General features: G+C 50.0%; 1 protein-coding gene across 5 annotated transcripts in view; it reads right to left on the bottom strand.

Annotated features, from left to right (window-relative positions):
- Shank2 (SH3 and multiple ankyrin repeat domains 2) overlaps window positions 1-24,362 on the bottom strand; it is a 434,250-nt gene that overhangs the window by 27,010 nt on the left and 382,878 nt on the right. For all 5 annotated transcript variants that reach the window (XM_050137009.1, XM_050137013.1, XM_050137010.1 and 2 more), the window contains exon 18: window positions 1,101-1,236. In XM_050137009.1, the coding sequence (XP_049992966.1) occupies window positions 1,101-1,236 (136 nt within the window). The remainder of the gene's footprint in view (window positions 1-1,100; window positions 1,237-24,362) is intronic.

Genomic DNA, 24,362 nt, shown 5'->3' with positions numbered 1-24,362 from the left:
TCTCTATACCCCACCCTATCCTATACCCCACCCCATCCTATACCCTAACCCATCTATACCCCATCCTATCATATACCTCACCCCATCCTATACCCCACCCTATCCTATATCCCACCCCATCCTATACCCTACCCTATCCTATATCTCACCCCATCTTATATCCCACCCCATCCTATACTCTATCCCATCCTATACCCCACCCCATTCCCATACCCTACCCAGTGCCCCTTACTTTTGGACCCATAAAGAATCTGGCAGGCAGTGGCCCTCGAATCTGTGTTTTGCGGGGGCAGACTGACAGGTGGTTGTGGGGGAATGTCATGGTTGGACTGCCGTGATTAGTAGCAGCCCTGGGTGCTCAGGATGGAGTAGGATAGGTACTCTGAGATAGGGAGGGGACTCAGGCTCTGTTCTGTCTGTGTGGATCTGACTGACAGGGCACAGGCAGCGGGGTATATGTGGCATAGCCACTACCTGCCAGGCTGTTACGGCAGGGACACAGGCCTCACTGGAGCTGGGGAAAGAGCCTATTGGTGTCCAGGAAATGTCATTCCCTAACTACGGTCTCAGCTATTTCAAGTTTTCTCTCTCTCTCTCTCTCTCTCTCTCTCTCTCTCTCTCTTAATTTTCAAGACAGGGTTTCTCCGTAGCTTTTGGTTTCTGTCCTGGAACTAGCTCTTGTAGACCAGGCTGGCCTCGAACTCACAGAGTTCCGCCTGCTTCTGCCTCCCGAGTGTTGGGATTAAAGGTGTGTGCCACCACAGCCTGGCTTTTAAGTCCTCTCTTGCTAGTTAGTGTACCCTGGTGTAACCACCTCTACATCCTCTCCTGGCTGTCCCTGGTACCTCTACATAGCTGCTTTTGGAACAGCTGGCTAAAAAGATTCCCTTATTCCCCATTTTTTGCTCTTCCAATAGGGCAGGGGCATCTGTCCTGTACTCGGTCCCCCTTGCTGGCCCAGCTGTGGTCACCCTCAGCAGAGGCTCAATGTCATGGCCTTGGTCACAAAATTAAGCAATATGCCATTGCTTTGACTCTCAGCTGAAAAGAGACCCGCTCTCTTCCCCTCCCCACTGCAGGGCACCTTGATAGACACACACCTTTCTTTCTGGCAGTATCATCAGGGTCTAGATTCCTGGTCACCGTGACGACCTTAAGGACGAGGTGATTCCCTCCCTGGCGGATCATGTTCACCACCTGCCGGTGGCCCACCTTGACGACATTTTCATTGTTAACCTGCAGGAAGAGAGGCATGGCAGGTCAGCAACACGTAAGAGCAGGCAGGGGTGGAGAGACATGGGCTGCCAGCATCCTGCAGGAGACTGGAGGGTGGGGTCTTTGGTCTTTGTGGATGAAAATTTGCTTTGGGGAGGTCAGCATGTGTGCTGCTGTGGCTGCAGAGGGCACCACATCGTGAGGTGTGGGAAGCCTCATCTAGCGTCCTCTCCCAGGCCTGGTGGATCCTGCTTAACAGAATTCCCAGGAGCTGTCCAGATCTCCAGGGCTGGGTGCAGCAGCCGCTCTACCCTTTTACAGCGAAGCAGAAACCTGGTTCCTCTAATTGCTTCTCCTGTGTTTTGGGCCATTGTCTCTGGGCATTATTCCCTGCCCACCCCACCCCACACACTGAGGTGGAAAAAGTATTAAAAGAGTTGACGAATCTGCTCCGGTATTGCAGGGAAGAGAGAATACTGCTCCATTGCTTCTGGGAGAAGGTGTGCACTTGGACCCCAAGGCTGCTTCTATAAGCATAACTCTGAGGCTCAGAAACTCTGGGTTCAGAACCAGGCCCTCTCCTCCCATCCCCAGAGAAGAAGCAGATACAGATTCAAGCATAGGTAGGGCTTGGCATCAGCCCCTTTGCCAAGCTAAGCCCCACAGCAGACCCCCAGACCTTGTCCCCAGAAGGAAGTCAGAGCTATATGGATGGGCAGATTGGAAGCTGGGCACTGTGAACATGCCTGTCCCAGCACCGGGCCTTCCCATCATGATCATCAGAGGTCAAATCTTGCCCAAGTGTTGGGCATCATCTTAGCTACGGAAATGTAAGAACACAGGCACTTTCCCCCAAATCCCCAAACCTCCACTCTTCCACAGTGATACAGGTGGGAAGGCAGCCCCAGGAGCCCCAGGCAGCCCCTCAGCTCTGCTGTTTGCTCAGGAGCCATCCACCCTCCCTGACCTCATCCGTATGGTCTTGTGACCCTTGCCTTTGGTTCTGTTTGCTTTTGGAGTTCTAGAAGGGGACAGAATGGACCCTGCATATTTCTGCTATCAGGGTGTCCATGGTAAATCTATGCACTGAACCCTGGGCTGGGCTCTTGGGGTTCAGCTTTCTGATCATAGCTAGGATTGATACCAAGCATTGACCTGTGGCCACATTCTGTAATAGGAGTAAGTTATGAATGGGACCTGCTGCCAGCCCTCCTGAGCTGGAGGAAACACACTGAGCTGGCACAGCTCAGAGGCAGGCAGCTGTCCTGTTGACCATCTTCCCACAGTCTATTGAGCACAGGTGTGTGCCTATCAGACAGACATGGATGTGAGGGCTGAGCTGGGTAGCTGGGAGCCCTTCACTGCCTTGGACTCAACTTGGGAAAAGTCACTAGAAAGTGCCCTAAGGGCCACAAAGCTGCTGGAGCCTGAAGCACGCAGTCCTGGTGACACACACTTGTCATTAGACAAATTAGGTCAAGATGCAGAAACTAAATCCCAACCCTCCCAAAGTAGCTGTGCTAGACTGAGGTTACAGGAGTGGAGCTTATGGCTTCACTGGGCGTTCAGAGGTTCCTTATGGCTTCACTGGGCATTCAGGGGTTCCTTATGGCTTCACTGGGTGTTCAGGGGTTCCTTAAGGCTTCACTAGGTGTCCAGGGGTTCCTATGGCTTCAATGGGTGTCCAGGGGTTCCTATGGCTTCAATGGGTGTTCAGGGATTCTTTATGGCTTCACTGGGTGTTCAAGGATTCTTTATGGCTTCATTGGGTGTTCAGGGGTTCCTTATGTCTTCAGGGGCTCAGTAAACTTGCCAGGCCCAGTAGGAACAACTGTCACAGCACAGAACAAATCCCTCAAACCATGTGCATGAATCTCACCTCAGAGGTGCCTGGAGCCTTTGTGACTTCTAATTAGGGGCTTGTCTCATTACTGTGCCAAAACACCTGACCCAGGCAACTTAATGAAGAGAGAGGAAGAGTTTCTTTGGCTCGCAGTTAGTGAGGGCACAGTCCATCACGGTGAGAGAGTCACAGCGGCAGGTGCATGAGGCCCACTGCATTTAGTCAGGGAGTGGAGAGATGAACGGTGGTGTTCAGCTTTCTTTCTCCTTCTTATTCAGTCAGGGGCCCAGCCCATGGGATGGTGCCGCCCACGTTCAGGGAGGCTCATCCCTCCTCAGCTGCCCTTATCTAGAAACTCCCTTGGATGTGCCCAGAGGTGTGTGTCCTCTGTGAATCTATATCCTTCAGGCTGAGAGTGCTACCCTCAGAAGTGTTCAGGTCACAAGGGTGACTTATGAATTGACTGATACTTTCTAAAAAGGGCACTGGGAGCTCTCTGGCCTGTCCCCCTATGAGGGACCATTGAGGGCACAGCAGCCTGCAAGCCAGGATTCCCAATGCCTTCCTCTCAGTCTTCCAGCCTCCAGAGTAGGGAGAAGACACCCTCCAACTGTGCATGTTAGTACAGAATAACAGCTGAACAGCCTTGGACACACCCAGTAACCAGCTGCACTGTGCCACTGAGGCTGGAGCTGGCTACCACCCTTCAATCAAGGCCCTTAGGAACCAGTGCCCTTCCTGCCATCCCTCAGTTACAGGGCTCCGGGCCTGAGGTGGGAAAAGCAGCATCCCTGTCAGCAGCTTTTCTGGGAGTGACCAGTGATGGCTGAAGGGAAGGTGAAAGCCAGGGAAGAAGCTACAGTCCCCAAGTCCTGCAGAGGTGACAGAGCAGCCCTGGAACACACTCGCAAGGGCTACTACTGCTATGGAGAGAATGCAGAGAGGAGGGGACAGTGGGCAATGCCATCCAGGGAAGGGGAAGGCCTTGCAGGCAAGTCCTGTAGCTCCACCTCCCCCACTTTGTGAGGGTGCTATGGGAGCTTGGGCAACGACGGGCAGCTATATCGCTAAAAAACTTCTTCTCCTGGCACTGGTTCTCCTGACTAGATACCTTGGCAACCATTAACAGTCCGTAAATATCCAGGAAGGGGCGTGGCCCTGTGAGCCCCTCCCTCTAGCGATCCTTAACAGTCTATACATTCTTGATAGGCAGGGAGTCATGAGCCCCTCTCCTCTCCCATGACGGAAAGCAAATGGACCCAGCCTTGGGTAGCCCTTGGAAGGCACTGCCAGGTCCAGAGGACACGTCATGCGCAGAGGACAGTAGGACTCAATAGTGGGGTTTTGCAGGGACGCATGGATGTGGGTCCCTGAGGAGACACTTCCCTAGGAGCTGTCTTTCCAGGCTCCTTCCTTGTCTGCATTGATGCACTGGTGTCCATTCTCCCCAGGGCTTCAGAGAACTGTGTTTCCTTCCTTTCCCACACTGGGGATGAGAGAGCCCATCTGCAGGAAGAGGACAGGAGTGTCCACGCCACTGTCACCTCCACACTGGGGAGTACTGCTGGGTATGTCACTACACAGAGCCCCGCCCCAGGCTGGGCTTCAGAGTCACAGAAAGACTGGCTGCTCCAGGTGCAGAGGCACCTGACACGGAGCTCTGGGCTCTGGTGTTTGTCCTGCTGGGTTTCCATCTTGCTTTGGCATGGATTTCCCCACTACACCACATTTCTTCCCTTTGAAATGGTAATATATATTCTTTATATTACAAATTACATGCTGGAAGCATGTAATTTGCTTTTTGATTTTACAGGGGTTACAGTTAAGAGATTTGCCTTGAGTCTCCGAAGAGGTTTTAGACTTTAAACAGTGAACAGACCACAGGGACTTTTTGAAGTTGGGTTAAATAAATGGATCTTGTATTATGGTATGGCCATGAACCTGTATGGGGGCCAGGGAGGGGGACGTGGTGGTCTGAGTGAGAAACATCTTTCAGAGATTTGGGCATTTGAACACTTGGTTCCCAGCTGGTGTCACTACTTGGGGAGGTTTAGAAGGCGCGGCCTGGCTAGAGGAAGTATGTCACTGGGGTGAGCTTTGAGACTATACAGCCTCACCCCACTTCCACTTTGCTTTGTGCTTGCTGTTGAAGATGTCAGCTCTTAGCACCCCACTCTTGCTGTCATGACAGCTGCTGGCTGCCATGTTTCCTGCCATGACAGACTCCTAACTCTTTGACACAGTTAGCCGATGTAAACTCTTCCATGAGTTGCTTTTGGTTATGCACTTAGCCATGAAAAGTAACTAATACTGACAAGGCCGTACCCGAAATGGAGGAACGCTGACCTTGTGCCCCCCTCACTGTGTTCTTCATCCTTCCTCCTCTCTCTTCCTGCAGCCACGAGGGACTGAAATACTCTCCCTGACTGGCAAAAACAAAAATTAAAGCAAAAATCCAAAACAAACAAACAAACTTTGCATGGATTCTGCCCCAACCTTCACATATTACACAACCCAAATGTCATGGTGCCTAGGGAAGGGCTGGGCGAAGACATATGCACCATTCAATACAGGGACTCCTCACCAAGACCAGCTTCCAAAGACAACAGTCAGAAAAACTCAGGTGTCTCCTGACTGTTGCAGGAGCTCTTCCCGCTCCTTCAGCCAATAGCTGCTGAGATACCAGCCCATTGGGGTGTGGTCTCTCTCCCTTTAAAAAAGCGGCCATTTCCCTCTCCTCTCTCTCTTACTTCCTGCTCAGCTCCTGGAGACTAGATTCCCTTCCTGACTGTGCCCGAGGGCTGTTGTCTGGACCGGTGATCTGTAAGTTTTTTCCCCTTTAAATAAATAAGCATTCTATTAATCATAATTCCAAACTGGTGTGGGATTGTTTGTGACTTACGCCTTCACCTGACTACAACAGGGACAGAGGAGTCAAAAGTCTTTGCTGCCTCCCAGGCTACAAACAGGCCTAAAACAGTTTAGCCTGCAATGGGGCTTGCTCCTCCCTGATCTACTCACATTGCCACCCGGAACTTATGTGGTTTTAAGGTCTGAGCCTGCAATTCTGGTCTGTTACCACCAGGGGGAGATGTTCATGGGCGTGCTACATGTCACACCAGCAAGAAGGCTCCCACAAGCCTTCAGGAAGCCCCTTGGAGTTACCAATTTAGAGTAAAATAAGCTGTTCTGAGCTGCAGATCTAGTTACCCCCAGGGAAGCAAATATATCCTTGCACACAGTCACGGGCCTGACGAGGGCGAATAAACCAAGCTCCATGGCATTCTGTTGTTTGGTGACTGTCCTTCACAATGAATTCTGTCTTCCATCTGAACGCTCCTTAGAGGGTAGAGTTATGTGTGTGAGCGGTGGACAGACACAGTTTGAGGAGGCTTCCCACTCAGGGCCCACTTCTTACCCGAGGCCTTTCACAAATTCTGCCCATATTGTTGATGCTATTGACCGTCTATTGTGAACTGACATCTCAGGTCTCATCTGCCAAAGGCCACTACGGAAACAATGCGTCTAAGGAATCTTGGCAGTGGGTATCTCTTTTCCTTCATGCCCTCCCTCTGTGCCTCTATTTCTGACTAGATATATTCACATCAGCTTTTTAACAAGACCAGCATCCACTCTTCCTCTCGACTGTGCGATAATCCACCCATACTTAAACCATATTCTCTGATTTGATTACTTTGTCATTTCCTGTAAGTTTTCCCCACCCTGGAGCAAAATAATTTTTTTTATTGGTTTAATTTTCTATGTACTTAACAGCAATTCAAATCCAAACAGTTCTCTAATTTGGTGAATCCCTTTTCACGATTTACAGAACCACAGGGTTTTAAATTGGTCATGAAGAACTGTCTTCTGGGGTCTTCCTGTGAGTCTGTTTTTGACACCAGGTCTCACAATGTAGCTCTGGCTGGCCTGGAACTCACTATACAGCTTGGGCTGAGCTTGACCTATGGGTGATCCACCTGTTCCCGCTTCTTGAGTGCTAGAGTTCCAAGTACGTGCTACTATTCCTGATCTCTCTTGAGGATTTGTGATTGATACTACATAGTCAAGGCTCAGTGTTCTCCAGGCCAGCCTGAGGCCCCCATCCCACCATCCCTGGACGTCCTCTGACACTCATGTTGGAAGCCTTGAACCTCAGACTCTGGGTGTGTGAACACCTTTTTTGAGTGATGTTTCCTAATACAGCAATTTGGAGATGATTTTTGACATACTCACCTTTGACCCTCAAACGTAATCAAGAGCTTAGCTGGATATAAAACTTGAAGATGGAGGGGAAGGTAAAGTAAGCCCCTAATTCTGATTCTCCTTCAAGGGACAGCTGTGAGGCCTGGACAACACAACCCCCACCCAGAACCAGGCCGGCAGAGAAGGCAGTGCTGGAGTGTGAACAAGGCAGGTTCGGGGTGGGAGCTGGGAGCAGTGGGGTGGGGGTCACTGCAGCTCTGATGGGGAACTGCAACCGCCCCAGGTTGGAAAATCAGAGGGCAGAGTTCAGGGTGGCTACGGGTGCAAAATAAGGTCAACTTTCCCCAGCTCTCAGGCTGACTGTGTGAACTGTGTATCGGAGACTCAGAGCCACCGGTTGGAAAGGCTGGAAGAACCCAGATTTAGCTGTGAGCTGTGGCCACTACAAGCCACACAGAATAGGACATCAGAGTTAATCAAGCTGGCACTGAAAATGCGAATGTTCACCCAGGAACGATAAGAGGGTCCAGAGACGCCACATCAACTGTCACAACAGTCAGGGCACAATTCAACCCTGCTCGAGGAACACAGATGACCCAGCATTGGAACTGTCACACTGGGTGTTAGCATACTTAGTACAATGTTTCACTGGGTGGGCTTGAAAGCAGGCTAGAAATGAGTCAGAAGAGAGACAGTGGAGAGTCCAGAGATTACAGATTTTAAAATGAACTCAAGGATGCTCAGGGCATCAGCCAATGGCTTAACACAAAGGTAATGCAGGGTTCTGATACAGGAAATGAGAATCATAGAAGAGTTAGAATATGCACACACACACACACACACACACACACACACGGCTAAAAAGGTTTAGTGAAGAATGTAAACCCACAGATTTAAGAAATGCTGTGAGCAGAGCCAGGCAGTGGTGGTGCGTGCCTTTGATCCCAGCACTTGGGAGGCAGAGGCAGGCGGATCTCTGTGAGTTCGAGGCCAGCCTGGTCTGCAGAGTGAGTTCCAGGACAGCCAGGGCCACACAGAGAAACCCTGTCTCTAAGAAGTAAAAGGGAAAAGAAATGCTGTGAGTCTCAAACTCTAAAGCGAGTCCAGGCTCATTACAACTAGCCCACTGGACACGGAAGGCAATGTGGACACACCAAACCAGAGAAGAGGATGCTTCAAATGACTTAATGTCAGAAACCCTACAGGCCAGAAGTCGGGGCCAATGTCTCCAACACCCAAAGGACCGATTCTGTTGAAGGCATCCGCAGAGAATGAAGGCTGCCTGAGGAACAGAATCAGCTGCTGTCTACAGAGCTGTGTCCCTTGAGGTGAAACCAACAGCGGCGGGGGCTACAACTGTACAGCTTTAGACACAGGGCAATCAGCAGAAAGGAAGGCAGCTGTGCCCACGCAGTTCCCAGGCAAAGAACCGGAACACAAAATATAGCAGTTTGATGTCACCTGTGTACTACCGACTCCAAGTAGACCCTGAGCACTGAGGAGTGCCTGCCACTCGAGAGCCACCACTGCCAGAATATAGAGAGGGACAGCTGAAGCCCACGGCAAAACAAAACACGGCTCCAAGAACAGGTAAGTCAAAATATGGCAGAAAGGGAAGGCAAGATGAAAGAGCAGAGAAGGAGAAAGCAAACCCACAGGTCCAGATGAAATGCCAGTAATGACATTGAATGTTAGTGCTATAAAACTTCAATTAACAAGCAGACCTAGCCAGGCATGGGTGGCATATACCTTTAATACCAGCACCCAGGAAGCAGAGACAGGCAGATCTTTAGGAGCTCCAGGCCAGTCAAAAAAAAAAAAGCAGATATAAAATGGATTAAAAAAATAAAAAAGACAGATCTAAAATGCTATTCATAGGCTTTCTTTTACAAAAGGATGTATTTTTTTAAAGATTTATTTATTATGTTATACCTGCATGTATGCCTGAAGGCCAGAAGAGGGCACCGGATCTCATTGTAGATGGTTGTAAACCACCAAGTGGTTGCTGGGAGTTGAACTCAGGACCTCTGGAAGAGCAGCCTTATTCTCTGAGCCAACCCCAAGGATGTACTTTTAAGTCTGTATGTGGGGAGGCCATGTACACGCATTGACTATAGATTCCAGGAGAGGGCGCTGCAATCTCTAAAGCAGGACAGAATTGCCTAACATGGGAACCAGAAATCCAGCTTAGATCCTCTGGAAGAGCAGCAAGTGCTTTTAAATACTGAGCCCTATCTCCAGCCAGTTCATGTTCTTTCAATACAAAGACACCAAGGAGTCAAAGGAAGTGAGAAACACAGAGCAAGGGTGGAGGCTGCGTAAGTATCCACAAAACAGCCCCCACCAAGCAGAAACGCCATGTGCAGCTGTTCTGAACAGGTCAAATATGATGTTACAATGTGACCCAGAAACTCTACAACAAGAATTATTAAAAGTAGCTGTAAACACACGAAGCCCGTGTATAGCAGTACCTGGGGGGCAGGAGGGTCACAGATGGGAGATTGCTTCTTGGGGCAACATCTTGTTTTACAATCTTATTGTGCTAATGGTTGCACAACTGAAAATTAAAATTCATTGGGTTGTTACACTTTAAAGTGTCAAGGTTTATGTTGCATGAATTCTACCTCAAAGTTTTGTCAGTGGGGCAGGAGAGATGGCTCAAGGTTAAAAGCACTGACTGCTCTGGAAGAGGACACGGGTTTGGTTCCAGCACCCACCTGGTAACTCCCAACCTCCTAAAACTTCAGTTCGGGGGATCCAATGCCCTCTTCTGGCCTCCCTGGTACTGCCTGCATGTGGTGCACAGATACACATGTGGACAAAACACCCACACAAGCAAAAGAAAACATATCATAAAACAAAAGGAAGCATTATGGGAAGTAAAGACGGTTGTCAAGACAGTGATGGACACGTGTCTACTAACAAAGCCTCCACATGCGTGAACTTTCGCACACATACAGAGCTCAGCAACCCACAGCTTTAGGAATGCCAACACCCTGAACACCAGTCCTCTCCCAAAGCTGAAACCAAAAACCAGCGTAAGGGAGGAAGGGTTCATCTCAGCTGTGGTTCAGGGGTGCAGTCGCCACGGCAGGGAAGGCGTGCCTGCAGGGGCGTGAGGCAGCTGGTCACATCGCAGCCACAGTCAGGAAGCACAGAGAGACGAACACTGGCACTCAGCTCTCTCCTTTTTATTCAGCCTGGGACCCCAGTCCATGGGATGGTGCCCCCAACTCAGACCAGTTAACTCAGACTAGTTAATCCCTTGAAGATGTGCCACAGGCTTGTCTCCTGCCCCTACGTCAAAACTGACAAGACAATACGTGTCAATTAAGATGACAAGGGATCTTCAGAATTCGGAAGGCTGGCTTCCATTTAGTTTAGATGTGAGGCCTGCTCTGGGGGGATTGAAGGATCTGACTCTCTCTCTCTCTCTCTCTCTCTCTCTCTCTCTCTCTCTCTCTCTCTCTCTCTCTCTCTCTGTGTGTGTGTGTGTGTGTGTGTGTGTGTGTNCTCTCTCTCTCTCTCTCTCTCTCTCTCTCTCTCTCTCTCTCTCTCTCTCTCTCTCTCTCTGTGTGTGTGTGTGTGTGTGTGTGTGTGTGTATGCAGAGGCCAGAGGACAATCCCTGGTGTCACGCCTTAGGAGCAACCGCGACCACCTATTTTTTGAGATGGGGTCTTTCATGGACTTGGAACTCACCAAGCAGGTTGGACTGGCTGGTCAGCCAACCCCAGGAACCTGCCCAGCCCCATCTCCCCAGATGGGGTTATAATCATTCATCACCTCATTCAGCATGCCCCCCCACCATGGGCTCATGTTGTAGCCTTAGCCGGTCTCGAACTCACAGAGATTGCTCTGCCTCTGCCTGGGGAGCTCTGGGATTAAAGCCATGCTCCACCACACCCAGCAGCCATTCAGTGTTTTCTGATGTGGGTTCTGAGGACCAGACTCAGCTTCCTGTGCTAGCCAAGCAAGCACGTCTCTGGTTGAGCCATCTCCCATGACCTCCTCTTGAGCCCCTGTCTTCTGCCCCGGGTGTGTCTGGTGTGTCTAGTGTGACTGCTTTCTCGCCTTGTTTGTCAGAGCACTCCAACTGTTCCGACTTCGTCTTCCTGTGCTTTGGAAATTATCCCCTTCCTGCTTCTTTGCACAGGGTAGGCCTGGGCGCCTTCTTCCTTTCCCCTCCATCTCCCCTCATTTCCTCTGTTCTCAGAGGTTCTCTCCAATGTCATCTTTCAGTCCATCTATCAAAACACATCTGCTATCGTATTTTGTAAAAATTTCTAGAACTCTTATTTTGTTCTCTGAATGTTCCCTTTCAGAAGGGCGTTTTGTTCTTACTTCAAGGAGGCGGCATCGTCTTTGATCTCACTGAGCACACGAATCATAGATTTGTTTAATAGCCTTCTCCCCGCATGGCATCCCCTCCCATCTTTTCCATGGCATGTTTTTAATTCTTTCTTAACCTTATTTATTTCGTGAGTGTCTATGTGAGTGGGTGTGCCACAATGTACCTTGTGGAGAGGTCAGAGGGCAACTTGTAGGAGTTGATTCTCTCCTTCCACACTGTGGATCGCAGGGATGGAACTCGAGTCGGTAGGCTCGGCAGCAAGCATCTGTACCCACGGAGCCACCTCACCAGCCCCTCCCTTTTGGGGTATGTTTGTTTGGGGCTCTGTCTCTGATATTAATTTTTTTTTCACCAAATGCTTGGGGCCCTTGGCAGGCATCTCATATTCACGAGGGACTTTTTAACAGGGTCACTTGTAGCCTGACCCACTGTTGATGAATACCGTGAAACTGATTCAAAATTTACATGGAAATGCTAAAGATCAAATTAGCAAACGTGACACATGAGCAGGACAGAGCCAGGAGCTGAGGTGTCTGGCTTTTGAGATGTGCTATCCAGCAGCTGGACTCAGGACAGCAAGGTAGCAGTGAGAGAACCCATAGCAAGTCAGCGGAGCAGAACAGAGCCCAGAATAGACCCCGCAGCCGGCCGACTGGTCTTTTGAGAAAGGATCTCAGGCAATGCGATGGGGGAAGGACAGGCTTTTCCACAAAGCCGACCGAACAATTGGACACCCACGTGCAGAAAGTGAACATCGACACAGACCTTAAACCTTTAGAAATTAACCCAAAATGGATCAGACTTCTAAATATAACACTCCAGGCTATAAAACTCCCGGAAGATAATGCTAGGGAAAATCTAGGTGACCTAGAGTCTCTAAATGCAACATCCAAATCAGGATCTAGGTAGATGTCATGGACATGGTGGGTTACATCAAGCAGAAGGTTTGCACCAAGAGAGACCCACTGTTAAGGATAAAAATGCCCATCGACTGGGGGAGGAAAATGTGTGCAAAATATACTTCAGATTAATGTTGGTGCTTAAAACACCAAAGAACCCTTTGACAGTAAGGAAGCAGACAACTGGACTACAAATGAGCAAGTGGTCTGCCCAGGTAACCATCAGTAAAGACTGACATGGGATGGCAAAGACAGGCTCCGCGCACGTACGGCCAAACACCCAACAAAAAGTGTGTCAAGGGAGCAAGGGTCATTTGGCTCCTGAGTGGAGGGGATGCAGTCCAACATGTGGAGAAGGAAAGACGGCAGGAGGGGCTAGGTATACTTGTAGGACTGTAACATTGTTGGTTTACATCTCTGCAGACCAGAAAGCTGGACAGGAAGCAGGACAGGAAGCAGAGCAGGGCGGTTGCCCTCAAGGCCCACCAACCAGCCATCTTCTGCTTAGCCTCACAACCTCAAAACGTCCACACTGTTCTAGTTTCCTTTCTGTTCCTGTGATGAAACACTGACCAAAAGCAACCTGAAGAGGAAAGGGTTTATTTGGTTTATACCTCCAGGTTCGGCATTTGTCGGAAGCCAGGGAAGGAAACTGGAGGCAGGAACCATGGAGGATGCTGCTTGCTAGCTTGCTTACTCACAGGTCTAAGTTCAGCTGATTTCCTTATAGAGCCTGGGGCCATAAGCCTAGGGAATGGTATCGCCCACAATAGTGAAGGCCCTTCTATATCAATTAATAATTGAAACGAAACCTTACAGACACGCCCACAGGTCAATTCAATCCAGGCAATCAATCCCTCAACTGACTTTAGGCTGTGCCAAGCTGACAAAGGTAACCAGGACACACGTTCTCCAAACAGCACCATCAGCTAGGAACCAAATGCATTTGGGGTCATTTCGCATCTGGACCTTGACAATGTATTCTTGAGAAGTTGCAGACTCACAAGATGAGGGGCCCTCACGTACCCATGAGGACAATCCCATGCAAACGCTGCACCCTGAGTGTGCAGCCCCCATTTCTGTGCTCGGTCCAGGCCCTCTGGGGATATCTTAGCCATTTCTTTTTCTAAAACGCAATAGCCTTATTACTTCTTTAAGAATTTTATCCAATGCATTTTGATTGCGCTCACCTCCACTCTTCTCATAAGGTCCCAAGATTCAGCCCTCACCGCCTCCCACCTCCTCCCAACTTCATGTCCTCTTTTAAAAAATCTAAAATTTGTTATTTATAACCCACCAAGTCCAATCTGCTGTCTATACACATCTATGTGTGACACTATCCACTGGTGTGTGACCACCTACCAGAGTAATGCTCTTTTTTTAAAATATTTAAATATTTATTTATTTATTTATGCAATATTCTTTCTATGTGTATGCCTGAAGGCCAGAAGAGGGCACCATTACAGATGGTTGTGAGCCACCATATGGTTGCTGGGAATTGAACTCAGGACCTTTGGAAGAGCAGGCAATGCTCTTAACCGCTGAGCCATCTCTCCAGCCCCCCCAGAGTAATGCTCTTAAAGAAAACCGATTCTCTCTCCAGAAGCCATCGACTGTCCATAACTCTTCAGCTGGAGGTGGGGGCTTGCAGCCCCCCAATCTGGCAATTTCTTATATAACTGAACATATTCTTGTTGCATAACCAAGGGATCCAGTTTCTTGGTATTTACCCAAAGAAGCTGAAAACTCAGGTCCACACAAACACGTGCCTATGGATATTTCTAGAAATGTTAGCTTTAATTGCTAAGAATCAGATGCAATTATGATGCTCTTTGGTAGACCAGTGGATGAACAAATTCTTGGTGGTATTGCTACACAAACATTATTGAGCAAAAAAAAAAATGAATGCGTTATCAAGCCACACAAATGGGGGAATCTTAATTGTACATCATTTAGTGAAAAGGGCGCACATTGAGTCCAAGTTCAATACACTAGGAAAGCTACAGGGACAGCATTGACCATTAGTGGTTCTAGGATGTGGGACAGCAGATGGAGCCCAGTGGACTTTCTGTGCGGCGAAACCATCTGTGTGGTACTAATGGCCGACAACTGACTTCACACACATCTCAGAACCCACAGGATGGACAGCACAGAGAGGGTGTTCAGTCACCGACGGGCACATTATAGCCACCACAGAGGAAGACAAGGGGGGCAGCTGTCACATAACAAACAGGTCACAAAGGAAGGGGGAGGGGCTTTGCACGTTACACGCAGTTTTTTAAACCTTATATTTTAAGATTATGTGTGTGAAGGTCGGAGGACAGCCAGCAGCTGTGTTCCTACTGTGAGGGATGGGACTCTGGTCAGTCTTGGCAGCAAGCACCTTTGTACACGGAGACATCTCTCTGGCCCTCACTTTTCCACTTATGAATTAAAACTAATTATAAAATAAATTGTCTGTAGAGGTATGTGCGTGGGAGTACAGCAGTCCATGGGGGCCAGAATACCTGGGCAGATACCCGGGAGCTGGAGTTAGAAGCAGCTGGGAGCCACCTGATGTGGGTGCTGGGAACTGAACTGTGCAGCCATCTCTCCAGTCCCATTTGGGAGAGAAACTTACTGGGAAGGCAAGACGGCTCAGTGGATAAAGGTGCTTGCCTGCCAAGCCTGATGACCTGAGTTCAGATCCCAGGACTCACATGGTCTAAGGAGAGAACTAACTTCTCTGCAAGTTGTCCTCCAATCCCTACAAGAATCACACACACACACACACACACACACACACACACACACACACACATACACACGGTGATATGAGTTTGTCCTGTAACAAATGAAGCTTGCCTGAAGATCAGAGTGCAGAGTTAAGCCACTATGTAGCCATAGAGGCCAGGCAGTAGTGGCACACATTTTTAATCCCAATTCTTGTGAGACAGAAGCAGATGATCTCTGTGAGTTCAGGGCCAGCCTGGGCTACACAAGATTGATTCAGTCGAACAGAGAAACAGAGCTCACACAAAGGTGATCCCAGCACTTGGGATCCCACGCCTTTAATCCCAGCACTAGGGAGGTGGAGACAGGAGTGATATGGCTGGGCAGAGAGAGGAATATAAGGCGAGAGGAGACAGGAGCTCAGTGCAGTCTGAGGATTCCTAGGGACAGGATCGCCCCTTTGGTCTGAGCATTGGTAGAGGTTAAAACTCTAGTGGCCACTCTGCTTCTCTGATCCTTCAGCAGTCACTGATAGCTGACTCTGAGTTTTTATTATCAATACCAATTAGAATTTGTGCTACACACACACACACACACATAATGCACGCCCATAGTGCATGCATATATTCACATGCACACAGAATGAGGAGGACCAGGGTTTGACTCCCAGCACCCATGTAATTGGCTCACCACATGTAACTCTAATTCCATAGGATCAGATACCTTCTTCTGGCCCCAAAGGCATCCAGACACGTGTACATATACTGAGAGACAAACACACAGACACATAAATGAAAACGAAGTGGGGGCCGGGGATCGTGAGGAGCGTGAGGAGGGAGCGTGAGGAGCATGAGGAGCACTCCTTAACTCTGATCCATTTGTGGCCCTTGCAAAGAGAAGCCCAGGGTGATGCGGTATTCCTTCTCTTCATTTCTCATTTCAGGTTCAGGGTCTAGCTCCTCCCAGAGATTGTCTCTTTAGAAGATGGTTGTTTATCAGCACCTGGTGAGTCTGCATCCACTGTTCTTAAACAAGCCTGCTTCAGACTAGCCTTAGGCTGCTAGCAACACAGCAGAGACAGCTGAGGGCGTTTCCACGTGCTCCCACCTCCTCCCTGTTCTGAGTCTTGCAGGAGCGTGGTGTTTTGTTGCAATTCACGAGCTAGCGTGCACACAAGCTTACTCACCAAGGCCACGGAGTGCTCAGCTTTAATTTCTACCCAGTGTCTGACTACCAGGACCCTCCTGTTTAGAACAGGGGAACAAACCATAAAAGCTGGGGTGGGTTCTCTCTCTCTCTCTCTATACAAGTCTCATGTAGCTCAGGCTGCCCTCAAACTTGCTAAATATCCAAGGATGTATTTGAACGTCTGATGCTCTTGCCTTGCTCCAATCCCACCCCAGGGAATGTTAGAATAAAACACCTTCTGAGGATTCTTTTTGTTAAAAAGGAGAAAGAAGACGTAAGGCTATAACTTATAGTGAATTTGCCTAGCATGCATGGTGCCCTAAGTTCAATCCCCAGTACTTCATAAACCAGACATGGTGATACACGCTAGTCATTTCAACACTTGTGGAGGCAGGAGGATTAGGAGTTCAATGTCATCCTTGGCTGTGTAGCCAATTCCAAGCCAGCCTGGGCTACAGAAGACCCTATCTCAAACAAACAAACAAACAAACCAAATACAAAAAACAAAACAAAACACCCCCCCCCCCCGAGGTATGTTGGTGTACTCTACTCTAATCTCAGCACTTGGGAAGCAGAGGCAGGTGGCTCTCTGTGAGTTTCGGGTCAATGTGATCTAGATAGCAAGTTCCAGGCCACGTGGGGCTACACAGTGAGACCTCATCTTAAAACAACAACAGCAACAACACAAAACAACAACAGACGAGAGAAAGAAGCAAGTATTTGTGCAGAAGCAGGGGTGCATTCCCTCCCCACCTGGGAGAGGGCAACAGGCCAGCCACGTCTTTCTTGCCTTGCCTTTCCCACGTCACAATATGGCCTGGAGTCAGGAGCACAGCCTGCACAAGACATGGCCTCTGCCAACTGCAGCCACATTCAAGCCCCCCGCCCATCAGTGGATCTGGTGGTGATTTCAGTTCTTTGCTGTCATAAACAGCCAAAGAGAACAGCTACGTGCGTGTCCAGTTTCCCCATCCTCTTGCTGCCTCCCTGATAGGCATTGGAGTGGAGAGTGGATGAAGGCCTGAGTGGATGAATGTGTATTGTTGACATGGGCATTGCTATGTCAAGGACCCCAGAGCCTCAGAACCACTGGAATGGCAAAGCCTTCCCCAGATCAGACTCTGGGAATTGGCAAAGCCCTCCTCTGGTTTGTGTACAGATGCTGACAATGTATGCAAACCCCAGCAACACAGCTTATTCCTCCTACCTGAGCCTGCCCTAACAGCGATCTCTCACCAAAACTAGCTGACCCTCCTTTTGTGCTGCACAGAATAAACATGCAGGGTTTCTGGGTTTCACAGCAGGTGCCTTCCATCAGAGCAGGCACAGCCCACAGTATCCCAACTTTTTCTACATGTGTATCTATTGTTTCTTCAGCGTCTGCCATTTCTTCATTCCTGAATTCCAGGACCAAACCATGCAAGATGAGGCACAGTAGCCTACAGGGGGCACGCTAGTGCTACCGCTCCTAGAACCGGCCAGTCCTCAGGTTCTAGGCAGCAGGCTATCTCCCCCCATTGTCTGGAAACTGGTCCTGCCGAGCTGACCTTCTGCCCGTCTGGCAGTCCCTTCTCCACCTGCTCCTAGGAAGTGGCCCAGCATCTGGTTTCCTGGGATTGTTTAGTCCATTTGCCATGTGACTTCCAGAGTGCAGGCCATCTGATTTTGCATCCCAGGCCTCCTTAAAGATGGCTCCCTGTGGCATTAGACAGGTCTGGATGCATGGCTTTAAGTTGTCAGTGCTTAGCATATTTCTCAATGACGCCCCACCCCCAACTCATTTATTTTAGGAAAGATGCAGAGAGGAAAGAATTCCAAAGGTACAGGAAGGCACTAACTGGGTAATGTCCTGGAGAGTGATGGCCCAGAGGTCTCTGCTCTCTCCAGCCACCATGGAGTTTTAAGATCAGTTTAAAACACTCAGCAGTTCCCCTTCTGATTTATTGAAACCTAATCTCATTTCCTCTATTGATCTGAAATTTCCCTGAGAACCTCCATGTAACACTCCAAATCCCACTAAGGTCTCCACGGTCCTCCATGGTAAATGCTCAGGCTGCTCTCCCGGTCATAGCCCTTAGCCCCGCCCAGCATCAGGATGGCTGGGTACAGGCGGTTCAGAAGTTCTCTAAAAGCTGTCCCCTGCCTGGCCTGCCATCTGCCCATCATCCCCCAGCCATTGTGGAAAGCACAAAGAATGTAGGACACCCCTCCCCCCACTCCACCAGATGGGGGTGGGGCAGGCTCAGGAGTTTCTACCAGAGAGCCAGGAACCCCTTAACAGCTGTTTCCTTGAGTCTAAAATACCCCCAGAACAGCAATTCTTCTCTTAGCAACCACTGTTGCCCCTAGAGATGTGTTGCTGGGGGCTGTGGCCATCCATCTCACCCAAAACCTCCCTCCGGTACCCCTGTAAGTGGCTTTTCCCATATGCTGCCAGACTGCCTTGTTGAACTTGAGCCGCCTTCGTCCCTGATTGCTATTGCTGCCACCGTTATCATCATCATCATTTTATTATTGTTGTAGTACTGCGGATGGAACCCAGGGCCCTGCACCCGCTAGGCAAGAGCTGTACCACTGAGCTACACCCCAGCCTCTTTTTCACTTTTTATTTTGAGATAATGTCTCACTAAGTTACCTTGGTTCTCCTTGACCTCACTCTAGAGTCCAGGTCAGCCTCGAACTTGCAATCCCCTTGCCTAACTCTCTTGGGTAGCTGGTATGACAGGCCTGCCTGAATCGCCAGGTCTGGCTCATCTTCCCCCTGGTCGTAGCCTCCCTTTGCATATTCTCTAACAATGGCTGAGTCGCCTAGCTGGGGATGAACTGTGTGTGGATCAGGACCCTGACGGGTCTTCCCTCCCCTCTAGGTAAAGATCTGGCATCTCAGCTCAAAGCAGTGGAAACATGTCTGACAAGGATGATCGTGCACAGTCAGGATGACGTCACTCTACAGCATCCTTCATTGGCCAAAGCCGAGCCCTTCCCATCATCCCTAATCAGCAAGGCCACTGAGTGCTGGGTTCGAGGCCCCAGGCACAGCTGGACAGGTGGCACAGCTCTATGGGGACCTGACCAGTCCTTCAACATAGAGGCCGCATGAGATGAAGACCTACAGTGGGCCGTCCACAGCAGCCTGCTCTGCTGTCTCCAGAATCAGGTCACATCTGCTGTTGTGCAGTTATTCCCATTCCGCAAACAAGGGGTTGAAGGTAGCACAGAAGCCGTGGGCCATTCTTCTTCTGCCTGGAGAACGGGGCAGAGGAAGTCCTACAGCCAGGGGCACGTGTAAGGACAGACACAGATGCATCACGGAGAACCAGGGGAGCTGTGACCGCCACTCCCCATTTACCTGCCCAGTTTAGAGGATGCTAAGGACTTCAGGGAGGGGAGAGGATAATTCTAAATTCAGCCCTGCCCCTGATGAGGTGTGTTTACTAGAGAACATGGCCACAGCCCTCACAGCTGGGGTGCAGCTGTGACCTTGCACTTTGTAAGGAGCAAGCAGCTGGCTCCCACCTGACGGCTAGTGGCCTCCCAGATGTTCCTAGAGTCACACTATGTCTGCCATAGTGCCTTCGCAGCCCTTGGAGAGGTCTGGTCGGTTCCGTGGCACATACGATGTCATGGTCAGCCGCGGTGTTATCTTGTAAACAGCCAATAGCAAGTACTTCCACGGCTTTTTACATTTTATGAACCAAAGACTGGGGGTGGGGGTAAAAACCACTCAGCTTTTGGGACACCTCTGCCTGTACAGAGCTTGCCCAGCACGTGAGAAGCCCTGAGTTCCATTCCCCCATACCACACAAAGAAACGCCTAAGGGTCAGGAAATGTCTTGGAAGAGGGTGCAGAAAGATTGTAGGGGTGGGAGGAGGACCAGTATGCCTGCTGTTAGACAGTGTCTTCTAGATAGAAAGAGAATGCCGCAACCATGAAATCTCGACCATGTGGACGCCTAAACAAGGCCTGCACAACGACAACCCCAGTTGACACACTAGCTGCACAGGGAATCCACAGGGTCTTATCCCTAGACAAAGAGCCATAGCAAGGAAAAATTAGCTATATGCAGGCATGAACCCCCAATAGGTCATCCAATCCCAAATGGTCAGTCCTACACACACGTACCCATGAGCAACACTAAATGGGTACAATAGGAGGGGTTTTGTGTGTAAAACAATAGAGATTGTAGAAGAGGCCATGAAAGGGAGTGGGGGACATGAGAAGTTGGAGGGGGAGCAGGAGGGGGGGAAATGAGGTAAACACAGTCAGTACTCAGATATGAAAGTCTCAAAAAATTAAAGAATAAAAAAAGAACTTCATTGCACAGAACCTGTCAGAATCCACAAATGTCTAGGTTTTCCTAGACATTTTCCGCAAGGAAGACAATACATTTCTGTCTCTTCCATGACCTCTCACACACACATGTTTCTGTATTTAAAGACCTGTCTAGAATGTGGAAGTCATGCAGGCCACATTGGAACATGGCAGAATGGTTTGTTCTCATTGTCACCTGACTGGATTTGGGAACACCAGGGAGACACGCCTCTGAGCATGTCCAGGGGCCCTTTCTAGAGTTGACTGAGGAGGGACGACTCACCCTGAGTGTGGGCTGAAACATTCCACGAGCTGGGATCTTTTTCTTTTTTTAAAGATTTATTTTATTTTTATTTTATACATGTGAATGTTTTGCCTGCATGTATGTGCCACACGCCTTCTTCCAGAACCTTCTGTCCCTCTGGGTGGATCTACTTTTTGACTGAGGACCTACCAAGTTCCCAGGTTCCGGATCTGGGGCTGGGCACAGCTTGCTTCACTTGGTTGCTTGCTCCACACCGCTGAGCTGGAGCCCTCGCAGTCTGCGGCAGTCAGGGTCTGTCTTCCCACTTTGACAACTCCCTAACCCTAACCTTAACCCTGAGGTTGGCCAGGAAGCAGGTGTGCCATCACGCACCCAGACTGGGACCCTGGGCTGAGTGCCCCACTCGAGAATACTGGTGTGGGGCTCTGAGCAGTTTCTTCTGTCATGGTCCTCCTCCCTCTGACTCATCTGGCCAGAAGGGCAAAGAAACCTTTCCAGATTTTTTACCATCTGTGAGAACCCAGGGTTTGCCAAATGTAAATTTATCTGGTAACAGGTGCTTTCAGAAGCACATCAGACTCACAAGGCACCCATCAAGTGTGAGCTGAATGCGCTTCCAGTTGTTGCCAGGTAGGGCCACCCTGTATGGCCGCGCTGGTTGTTCACTGTAAAAGAGTGTGCTGTGTGTGTGTGTGTGAGTCTAGCCTGTTCCTGGCTCTGCATGCTGTGCCCAGCTGCTAGCATGCTTGCACAGAGGGGTGACTTTTCATACTTGCACAGAGATTTCAGATCATTTGGGGCAGGAAGATCTACCCTAAGTCTGGTTGGCACCTTCTGGTGTCAGCCCAGATAAAAGGACATGGGAGAAGGGAAATTTGCTTTTCCGTGTTTGCCCTTACTCTCACTGACAAGCTCACCTAGCCTGCAGCGGCAGCATTCCTTCGCTGATATTAGAACCTCCTTCTGGATTCTAACAGCCTGGAGGGCAGAGGCTCTTTAGACGAGGACCACTGAATATCCAGCCTAGGGGATTGAACAACCGTGAGATTCCCAGCCATTGTTAGACCTCTTGGACAACAGCCTGTGAGCCAGCCTAATAAATCTCCTACACATATGCATACACACATATGCACACACACACATATGCACACACATGCACCACCCCTTTGGTTCAGCTCCTTTAGGCCCTGGCTAAGGCACACATTCACATCTGAAATGAGTGGGACTCAGCTCAGCAACTGCCCCACAGTCTGGGCTCTCCTTCCAACCAGGCAGCCTTCCTACAGGCACCACTGGGACCTGGAGACCACAGGGAGGTTCTGGCACGCCATCTCTTCCTATAACTCACAGTTACTTGCAGCTCAGTGTTCAGCTGACTCCAGGACACTCCCAGGAGCATTCTAGAAAGCGTGTGTGTATACGTGTGTGTGTGTGTGTGTGTGTGTGTGTGTGTGTGTAGGGGTGTGGTCTGGGGATGTTACTATGTGTGGGGACCTGGCCCTGATACAACCTCAGCAGTGGCATTTTGGACCATGAAGCTATGTTGGACCAGCAGAGATGAGGACAGTCTCATCTAGGTAGGCCAGGCTACCAGTTTAACAGACGAAAAGGGGTTGGACTGGAGCTGAGTGCTCCCAGAAGAGAACACTGGCTGAGGCCACCCCTGGTAGGACTCAGCCAGAGGTCCTCCCAATCCTTCCTCCCTCCTTGTCCACACTGAAAAGGCCAACTGAGAGAAGGCAGGCATGCGGAGTGGGTGGTGCTCACAGCAAAGGGAGCGTCCCACAATGCACTTAGCCCTGCTCCATCGCCTGTCATCCCTCTCTTGGTCCATCTATTCATTACCTGTCTGTCCATCTCCCCTCTCACCCCCCGCTTTCACCTTCTATCCACCTATCCCTCTGCCTGTGGTTCATCTCTTGTCTGTTAGCTGACCTTGACGTTGAAGTTAGGAGGTGTGCTGTGTGGCCCTGCCTTAGAGGGAGGTACTCTCGAGAAAGATGAATAGCCAGGGAGCCCAGGTTAGTCTGCAGTCAGGCTTTGGGGGATCCTAAACTGTTTGGGGAGTGTGGCAAGTACAGGCAATTAGGCTCAGGTAAACAATTGGGGGGACATGGGGATTGGCCAGAAACCCAGGGATATGGTTACTAGAGTAGAAGCACAGCCCACCCTCTGCAGTGTCTATGTGACCTATTAGCTCACACAGATACCTAAAGTCCGTTTTTGCCTGCTGGAGACATCAGCCTAGAGGCCCTGCTTCCAACCTCTGCCCGATAACAGCCAAGCGCCCGATAACAGCCAAGCTTCACCTGTATGTTGGAAGTGCCTATAAAGGCAGGCTGGGCTTGTCATTCTTTGCTTTATTAAAGTTCAAGTGTGCTGGACTGAGCAGAACGGGAGGCTTTGGTCTAAAATAAACCTGAGTTGCGTCAGCGTGCAAACCGGGTCTGGAGGCTGGAGGCGGGCTCTGTAGCAGTTGAGGAGCGGCTGCAAAGCCCAGGGGCTGTCACCACCAGGGTCAAGAGCTGCCCTCAGGAGCTGAGCCACTTACTTCCGAGAACCCAAGGGCAGAATGCTGCCCTAAGCCCCAATCCCATTTGAATCCACTTGGACACAGCACAAAACCTAATCCTAGGCCCATTTCTGTACTTGCTAACCCTGGGAGCTCCCAGCTCTGGGGCTTGCTGGTGCCTTTCATGGTAGTGGGGGCTTAGGCCACAGCAATGGAAGCCTTTTACCGAGAACACAGGCGTGGCCTGATCTGGGCTCCTAGGTACTGTGGTGCTTATAGCTAGAAGGGTACTAACTGATGGGGCTGGAGGGCTGGTTCAACCCCTTTCCCTTTTTTGGAGCTGCAAGGACCAGGATTGTAGGGCCATGGTTTGAACATGCTTGAAGTTCATTGAAGGAAGAGCTGCCAGGAGCCCGCTGGACACCAGGCCTCAGATTCCCTGAGCTTGCAGCCATCTTGATGATTGAGTAGAGACGTTCTGTGTGATTCCAAAAATGTGAGAGGCAGATGCAGATCTCTTGGAGAGTTACAGCATGGGCTGGCATCTATCCAGCCCTCTACATGTGTGTGTTGTGTAGGCCAGAGGTCTTGTTGGTGTCCCTCAGGAGCAGTTTGTCACTGGTCTGAAACTCACCAACTAGACTAGGCTGCCTAGAAAGCCCCAGGAATCCACCTGTCTCCACCTTTGCTGCACTGGGCTTATACACCTGTGCCGCCATGCCCAGCTTTATACGTCGGTACCAAAGGCTGGATGGACCCGGGTCCTCAAGCTTGCAAACTTCACTGGCAGCATCTCCCCAGCTCTCTTGTGGTCCTTTAATGAAGCACATTCTCTGTGGGCTTCTCACTGGGAGGGCACTC

Source organism: Alexandromys fortis, unplaced genomic scaffold (assembly GCF_014885135.2).
Source record: "Alexandromys fortis isolate MF-2015 unplaced genomic scaffold, M_Fortis_MF-2015_v1.1 scaffold_3, whole genome shotgun sequence".
NCBI classification, from domain to species: Eukaryota; Metazoa; Chordata; class Mammalia; order Rodentia; family Cricetidae; genus Alexandromys; species Alexandromys fortis.
This window is presented reverse-complemented; position numbering and strand designations above follow the sequence as displayed.